This window comes from Notothenia rossii, assembly GCF_949606895.1.
Source record: "Notothenia rossii genome assembly, chromosome: 8".
Classification (NCBI taxonomy): Eukaryota; Metazoa; Chordata; class Actinopteri; order Perciformes; family Nototheniidae; genus Notothenia; species Notothenia rossii.
Genome location: NC_136906.1, coordinates 2,579,521 through 2,589,028, shown reverse-complemented (window position 1 = coordinate 2,589,028; position 9,508 = coordinate 2,579,521). Strand labels below are relative to the sequence as shown.

The window sequence follows — 9,508 nt, the reverse complement described above, 5'->3', positions numbered from 1 at the left end:
ATTGAGCCGTTTCCGCTCTACATCCTGAACTCCTCCCTTCGATGCAATGCACTTCCGTTTTGGCGGACTGGGTTTGTTTTGCTAGCTAGCTCCGTTGTGCCGACAAAGCACTGATATCGCAGAGACAAAGAGGATATAACAATTACAACATGAAGAAAAGTGGTTCGGGAACTACGTGTGCGGTAGTTGGTTGCAATCACTCGAGAAAGCACCTGAACGAGTAGTTAGATAGAGAGTGCTACGACCACAAACCAGCACCCAGCCATGTTGTTCATTAAATACAGATAAACACAACAAATACTGCATGCATTGTATTTTTTAATATTATATATGAATATTTTCATAGTGATGTAATTGTGTGGGCTGCTTTTATATTTTAATTTGTAATACCTGTTAGGATTAAACATGTGATCTTTCTTGTTGAAGCCATTTCTTTAGTTTCCTCTAAACAATTAATTAATTCAGTGTTATTTATGTACAGTATGAGCTTAATATGAATGATGAACTGTGTTAAAAGAAATTGTAGCACTCTAAGGAACATATGAAATGCAATAATGCAATAAAAGTGCAATAATTAAATTAAATTACATCAAACTTTATTTTCACTCAAACAGTACAGGCACATATTATATATTGCACAGCATAAAGAGATCATGTAAATTGTGCATTATGTAAACAACAGACAACTGTTGGCTCCTGTGGGCATGACCTAAATAAGGCAAATAATGCTGGGCCACGTCGTCATGTTATCCTCCCAGTTTTGCACTGAATTCGGGTGGGGGAGAGTAACGCCATCTCCAGTCAAAGAAGTAGAATCGTGTTCCCAAGCTAGCATCACTGTTAGCATCGAAATCGCTGTGTTTACACCAGTGCCCGTCTGACTGTTTACACCGGTTTACACCGACAGACGCTGTGCAAAAGACTTCCGGCGGAAATGAAGTGCATTTGTGTAGGGTTATGGCGCTGCCCGTGGTTTGTCGCGTAAACTTGTCTATAGCCAGTTCAATGACCGTTAAATTCAAATCAAATTAACCGTTAGTTTTCATTGTAATCTAGAACTTTCCATGGCCTCTTTACATGGTAGTGGTGATGACATATGAAAAATAGTCCCGGTGTTGAAGTTTTTTTTTTTTTAATTGAAGCCATTTTTCAGGGACATTTTTGTTAACGTTATGGCAAGTGAACCACCAGGTTTCAATTCGCTGTTATCAAGAGAAGAACTTCATGGATGGATAACGATTAAAAGCCAGGCAGCGGAGGAATATGTTTTTTTGACGCGGTGTGACGGTTAACTGACCGAGAAGCTTACTACGCCAGAGCTACGTACGCAGATCGTTTCGGCTGAAGACAGGTGAGCGGTATCTAACGGTTTTAGGAAAAGCTAAATGTAGATAAAAAGTATTTAAATGTAGTTTAATTCAAACACCTAACTGGTGTTTGAATGTTTATAAAGAGATTTTATTTCAAAGTGTTAATGAAAATGTCAGTTAACATAACATGATTAAACATCTTTCATACTGTTATTTAACGTTCACGCTTTTTTTTAACGGTTTGTACGTTAAAGACTAGGTAAACTTCAGAGAGGTTGTGTTCAGTAATTAGCCTCTCTGGTCAGTAGTTAGCTTCTTAGCCCCTGTTGTAGAAGCTGGAGCTGTGAAATGGAGGTGATTTGGGGATTATTATGGGGGATTTTTTGGGGCCAAAGCCAGGGTTATAGTGACTTTATCCATCAACGTTTTCAGCTCGCACTAACCTGCCCAGAGACAGTGGAGGTGCCTCGCGAAGTCTTGTCCATCAAACGAGTATGCTAATGCCCTAATTGTGTTCAGACAAAGCATTTCTACAATGTACAAATGTCACATTTCACTCCTAAAATGTGGGAGCTGCCGTGGGGTTGCAGCTAAACTCCGTCCTTTGATGTACGTTTCAAGACAGAGAAGGTAACTGGGGGGAACATTTATGCTTTTGTTCGCGGCTAATTACGCTGTGGGTACAGAGAAAGTGGCATGGTGTGTGCCGTGTCCGTACTTCCATTTCCCATGGGCAATGTTTATTACTACTGTTACAACATATTTGATAGAACATAAAAATAATAATGTAGGTTTCTCAAAGTACAATGCCCATAAACTATATGTCCCAAAATGCATCTTGTTCTGTGACCTGTGCACTGAAGTTCTTTATATCAGCCGTTTCTAGCAGCGGGAACAGTCAGTGACCTTTAGTAATCTCTTTAGCAATATGTGGGTTTCAAAGGACAGGATCTCTTAGAATATGATGCATTGCTGCAGATTAAACTAACCAACAGAATATCAAGGAGTTAAAACATTTAGAGCAGTAAACTGCAATAAATGAAGCCTGCACACTTTAACTTTAGTGAGTTTTTTTTTAAATACAGGTTGTCAACTTGTACTGGGTTATTTTCACACTGCTGTATTTATTTTGAATTCGTAACTTTGTTCTGCTAGTTTGTAGCTGCATTTCGATTTCCCTCATCCTAATAAGAATCCCAGTATGTGTATAAATACAATATCGTTTTAAATTATACTTGAGTTTTAATTATGATTGATTCTATTAATTGAATTAAACATGTTTTAATGAATTCTAATAAAATGATTGTCACATTGTAATCATGCAACTATTTTGTTCTTTTATTTGCCTCACCAGAAAACAGTCCCACCTCCTCTTGAAGACATTTTGCCTCCTGCTATGGATTTCAGGTTCATCATTGTTGTGTCAGAGGTTCATTCAAGACGTGTGTACATTCTAATATAATGAGCATCAGGTAAACGTACCCATTTCTCTTTTTTGAATCACAGATGGGATGGAGATGTAAACTATGCAGCACTAGTGTCATCACTCAAAGTGATATTTTAAAACATTATCGACTCCATCGTGGAACCTTTGGACAGAAACATGCCTTACCCTGCATTCATGTAGACTGGCCTGCGCTCTCACTTATCAAGATAAAAGTTGAAATAATCGTCTGTTCTTTTTATTCTAGGACCCATGTGCCACTTTATATACATCTGAGCATGATGGGTTAAAAATAAGTAGTTGGACATTTTATGAACTATCTCAATCTCATGACTATGTGGTTCATTTTCTTGCAAACCAGCCTTTCTTTGATGGCTCAAACCCTGTGTAATGCATGTAAATAGCACCTCTGTTACCGTCTGTTAACAGCTAATGTAAACTGGCTCGTTATGTTTTCAAGACGGATTTGATTGTTGTTTTGAGGAAAACACATGGTGTGTCCTGATTTGTACTCAATGTAAGGTTTGGTTTCAGGGAACAGCAGCGGTCGAAGTGCAACAGGCTCGTGGTGCACAGCATGAAGTGATACGCTGCCCATGAGCCAGATGCCGTTGGAATGACCATCAAGTAATAACCATGTGTCTCCATGTATGTTAATGTGTTGTGCTTTTAAACAAACTTGTTACTGTTTTATGGAAACTGTTTTGAAATAATCACATTTTAATCAAATGTATTAACATGTCCATAACGTTCCCTTTTTTAAATCTATTTGTTTAATCTGCAATGTTTCAATCCTATCAAATATTGAAAGGGTTGGATTGAAATCAGGAAGAGTTTGTCGTATATAGGTTCCGGCAACTCCATTGTGTTTTATTGACTTTATTCTTGTCTTATGTGGTTCTTAGCAGATTGTTATTTGCATTGGTTACACTTAATATCTTAGCTTTTAATTGTAGGCTCATCTCATCTTTTCTCAACACGTTCTTGAGTAGAGGAAAACTAAAAAAGTACGTTTCACCAACTCAAAAAATGCAAAAACTCTTGACAATTTATTTTTATTTTTACCAAAGCAACAGATTTGACAGTGTACCTGTACAGTTGATAAGGCTGGTTATTAAACAAAGGGAGGAGCTGCAGACAGGTGAGGGTGTCAAAGTCCAGTTATAACATTTTACCAGACTCCATTTTACACTTCGACGGAGCAGGAGGAGGAAAACAGGGTGAGTGTTAACACCAGGCTCTGCTTCTTTTTTAGGCGATAATCATTTACTCTGTTAAACTATATGTATAAAAAATAGGTTATCAATAATATATTTCCTAAAGTCCAAGGTGACATTTTCAAATGTTAACTTTTGAATTTCCTGGTTTCTGATCCATCAGAGTTACATAACAGGTAACCGCCCGGCCTCCTGTCTGAAGTCTGACTGATTTGCTGTATTTAAACCAACATTTAGCAGTGTGTGTGTGTGTGTGTGTGTGTGTGTGTGTGTGTGTGTGTGTGTGTGTGTGTGTGTGTGTGTGTGTGTGTGTGTGTGTGTGTGTGTGTGTGTGTGTGTGTGTGTGTGTGTGTGTGTGTGTGTGTGTGTGTGTGTGTGTGTGTGTGTGTGTGTGTGTGTGTGTGTGTGTGTGTGTGTGTGTGTGTGTGTGTGTGTGTGTGTGTGTGTGTGTGGTTTATCTCTTAGACTGGAGAAGATGAGTGAGGAAGAGGACAAGTCTCCAGTCCCCAGCTGTCTGTCTCTGAAGAGTGACTGTTCTAAAGACAGACCTCCAGACTTCAGTGATGAACATACAGACTCAGAGCCAAAGTAAGAGTTTCTACTGTAATCTGACCTGAAGAGGATTCAGTTTTTATAATATCTGATAAGCTGAACTGTTCTTTTATGATCACAGTAAAGACATTTAGTAGAGAACAGTAACACCGTTTAATTGAACTCTTGCTCCTTGGCAGCATCAGCGATAGTAAATGATCTTCTAGTCCTCACACTCTACATGTTGGACTTTGTGTTAAATCAAGCTAATAAAATTAAACATGTAAAACCTTTCACTCTCAAATGAACTGTAACAGCAGAAACCCTCAAGCACCACTCAAAGTTCAGAACAAGTCCAACAATGTTTAATCTGGTAAAGTCAAAATCTGCTCTCATCAAGAACTGATGATGTTTAAAACATGTGTTGTTTCCACAGACGGAGAGCAGAGTCTCCAGTCCCCAGCTGTCTGTCTCTGAAGAGTGACCGCTCTAAAGACTTTAATCCAGACTTCAGTGATGAACCTGGACCCTCAGACACAAAGTAAGAGTTTCTTCTGTAATCTGACCTGAAGAGGATTCAGTTTTTATATAGTTTGATAATGTAAACTGTTCTTTAATGATGTGCGCAGTAAACTAAAAGAAAACACAGGAGAGTACAGTACAGAAACACAGTAAGATAGTATCGGACAATTTTGGATGTATTTTTTTTTTTTGAGGTGCAATATATGACTCAGCAGCTTTAACCTATTAAGCCTCATTCCCAACATCTGCAAGGAACAGGTCTCAGGGCTGCTTAACATTTAAAAGCCTATGAATGTGTTATACCCACTTAACGGGAAGAAACTCAGCTATCAGACAATATTAACCATTTTTAGAAAAACGAAACATAAGGGTAATAACAAAGGCTCTGAATTAGCCCTGAGCAAAAAAATGCTAACACACTTAGCACAGAACTCACGTTAAAATACCCTTATTAATAATCGTATCTGCACAAACAATCGATTAGCAAGCTGAGATTCCACAGATTCGACAGGTATTAGTATCATTACCGACCGATCCGAACTCGCGACATGAGAAGCTACAAAGACATCACACCACGTAGCATTAGGTAGCCAATGCGGCAATATGTCTTACGTTTGTAGTTTTCTGATCAAAAGTTGTCTTCAATGGCATTCAAATGATAAAAACGCTGCTGAAGGAATCCATAGGTGAATCCAATGTCTCTGTGTCACTTTGAAATGATTTCTGATAATCCATCAGCAATAAACCTAATTTTCAGATTTCAGAGCGTAAGATAGGTTTCGCTTTGGGCAAACTGCGTGCGCATAGCTCCCATGTCTCAATGGTAACGTGTGTGTGTATGTGGAAATTCCCCTTTGATTCTATTGGCTCTAATGGTTCAAAAGAGATGTCAATCATCAAAATCGACCAATGGGTTCCAGAGAAACGGCAAATACAACCATTGCCACCTAAAATGACCCTAGAGGTGTTTTTTTTTTTTTAAATCTCTCTAAAAAGGTCAAATGTCACTTGTTTTGCATCAATCTTGATACAGGGTACTTATTATATGTTATAGTTTGGATTCCTAAAGCTTTTAGTCTACTATCCCATCATTCAAGGGTGGTTTTCACTATAAGTAATTTACGATTTGTGTTCAATCTGAATTTACTTAAAATAAAAAAATCTATATTGATTCTGACTTTTCTACATCCAACTCACAGGTTTATCGTTGCTTTGAGAAGACAGATTATTGGTAACACTTTATATTAAGGTGCACAAATTAACCATCAACTAGTTGTTCATTAACATGCATAATATTAGCAGTATTGGCTCTTTAGTAGTCCTTATTAAACACTTATTAATGCCTTATTCTGCATGACCATATTCTACAAGTAATAAGACATTAGTTGAGAGTTTTTCCTCAATAACCCTCTAATTAGTGCTGATTTGTTGCAAGTAAGGAAGTTCTTGAACATTTGTTTTGGTCTTAATATGCTCTGCTCAATATGGGCCTAATAAGGCAGCAGTACCACAAGAATAGTAATTCTCCCATAATAACTCTTACTAAATATGATCTCTTCTTATGAAACAAGACATTAAACTATAAGTGTTAATTGTGTCTAAATAACTCAAAATGAGGTATTTATATCTAAGAACATGCTCCCTATTTTAAAGTGAAGTCTTGTTCATAACCAATAAGCTAGTAGTTTGACTCTAATTGACCTGAACAGGTTCCCTATTCTAAAGTTGCCTCCTCCTCACACTTTGTAAATACATTATAGCACACAACTGCTGAAATGAACCTCAACAGTACATGAACAAAGTAGGCACACGTTGAAATATCTGTTTTATTAATGAACCACTATAGAGAGGTTCAGACACAGAGGCCTACCAAAACATCTCAAGTTTCTCCAAGGCTGAGAACACATTATGCAGCCTGTACTTATACACAACAGGTGTACTGTTCTCTCTGTGTGTTGTACTGTCTCAGTATGAACATAGATGAAACAGCCAGCCAAACCGTTTTGAGAGCCAGGGAATGAGCAGCCATGCTCCTTTATTGACTTATTTGCAGTCCACTGACATTCAAACGGAGTGAAGCTATAAAAAAAGAAGATAGAACGCACTTAATGATCTCATACATGCAAGTGTAATATACACAGATTAACACATAGGACCGCTAAGTGTAAACAAGGTAAATATAGCTAATGCTAGCTGTGCAATAAGCATGTATACAGGCTAGTATGGCTAACGCTAGCATGTATGCTAACGCTACCGTGTATGCTAACGCTACCGTGTATGCTAACACTAGCGCAAATGCTAGCGTGAATGCTAACGCATTTTCTCATTGTGTTTAAACATCGCCAAATGTCATCACATAAACACAATACATGTTATAAATCCTTATAGTGTAAGTGTAAGGCTTACACTTACAGTCATTGCTTTCTGACGGACTTGACCCTTTTACTCCTCAGGTTGCATAGGGAAAATTAGTAACAGTCTACTCATGGATGTCTACCATGAATGTATAATAAGAACTAGATACAGCGTGGGAGGCGGGGCCACATTAATTCCTATGAGAGCTGCTTATTGACGCATGAAGATAAAATGGCCCAACTTTTGAGAGAGCGAAACATCACAGATTACCCGGCATGCCTGAGAAGTACCCGTATGTGCGCTCATAGCGCATGCACAACTTTAACCACGCCCCCCAAAAGGCTCGTTCACATTAAGAACGTCAATTTGTACACGTAACAGCACCGCACGTTCATGACAGCATGGCACTGGATTGTTATATGATGGATTATGATATTAACGAGGCGGCGGCGGCAGCTAGCGGCTAGCTAGTAATTATGCTAATTTACACATCAATCTTTATGTACTTTTATATTACGCTGTAACAGGATCGAGTGATATACAAGCAACAGTGCTTAATCTAGCATGATACCTGTGTGGGTTGTACATGAAACCACTTGGTAATATATACAAATATATGTATTTTGAGTTATGATCAATTGTGAGTTCAATCTTTATCTAAAAAGTAAAGCTGTTGATGGATTACTGTAGTGGGGTTAAAAAAAACAATAGCCTATTTCTCTTTGAAATGTGATGGAGTAAAAGGATAGTAGCTGTGATTATTCATGTTAAGTAGCCCACAAGTAACTAAAACTTATAATACTTGAAGGAAAGGTGTAAAATGTTTGCAGAAATACCAATATCACACACTACAACACAGACTATAACACCCCTTATTGTTAAATATATACATATACATATATACACCTATACATATATATATATACGTACATATATATATACATACATATATATACAGTGCAATAAGCTACTTAGTGCAATGAGAAGCTACAGGGATGTTAATCTAACGTCGGTAATATTAACTTTATTTAATACAACATTTACATCATACAGCCCATGTAGTATAATCAATCAATCAATCAATCAATGTTTATTTATATAGCCCAATATCACAAATGTTACATTTGTCTCAGTGGACTTCACAGTTTGTACAGAATATCAGTATGACAATACGACACCCTCTGTCCTTAGACCCTCACATCGTACAAGGAAAAACTTCCAGAGAAAACCCCACAGTTTAAAGGGAAAAATGGGAGAAACCTCAGGGAGAGCAACAGAGGAGGGATCCCTCTCCCAGGACGGACAGACGTGCAATAGATGCCGTGTGTAAATTGAAAAGATAATACATTTGCAACATAGGTAGTCCAAATGTTTTGAAATGCATGTGTGTATAATAAGAAGATGAATCCACGAGGATATCCATCCAGGACTTATGATCCAGGACCGCAGCCACGTCTCAAGATCCAGGACTCGCAATCCATGACACAGGACCGCAGGATCATCCATGACTCCGGATCCCGGCGTATATAGACACCAAAAAGAAAGACATTTGGGGAAGCTGGGTTAATCGGAACATGAGAGTACACAGGTATAGACAGAGAGAAGGAAGAAGTAAGATGTCCCCCGACAAACTAAGCCTATATCAGCAAAACTAGGGGCTGAATCTAATCAGCCCTAACTATAAGCTTTATCAAAAAGGAAAGTCTTAAGCGCACTCTTAAAAACGGATAGGGTGTCTGCCGTCCGAACACAAACTGGAAGCTGATTCCACAAAAGTGGAGCTTGATAAGAAAAGGCTCTGGCTCCCATTGTACTTTTAGAGACTCTAGGAACAACCAACAACCCTGCATTCTTGGAACGCAATGCCCTAGTAGGACAATAGGGTATAATGAGTTCTTTAAGGTAAGATGGCGCCTGCCCATTAAGGGCTTTGTAGGCGAGAAGAAGAATTTTAAATTCTATCCTGTGTTCTATAGGGAGCCAGTGTAAGGCAGCCAGAACAGGAGTAATGTGGTCCCTTTTCCTAACTCTGGTTAGTACACGAGCTGCAGCATTTTGAATCAGCTGAAGCGACTTGACTGACTTCTTGGTACACCCTGATAATAAGGAGTTACAATAATCCAGCCTTG

At 38.3% G+C, this 9,508-nt stretch overlaps 1 protein-coding gene across 1 annotated transcript in view; it reads left to right on the top strand.

Moving 5' to 3' along the window:
• Positions 1-4,921: 4,921 nt before the first annotated feature.
• Positions 4,922-9,508, top strand: part of LOC307014336 (protein NLRC3-like) — a gene marked incomplete at its 5' end in the record, with an annotated part of 38,067 nt that continues 33,480 nt past the window's right edge. The window contains one exon of the mRNA XM_079642211.1: positions 4,922-5,043. Coding sequence (XP_079498337.1) covers positions 4,922-5,043 — 122 coding nt within the window. The remainder of the gene's footprint in view (positions 5,044-9,508) is intronic.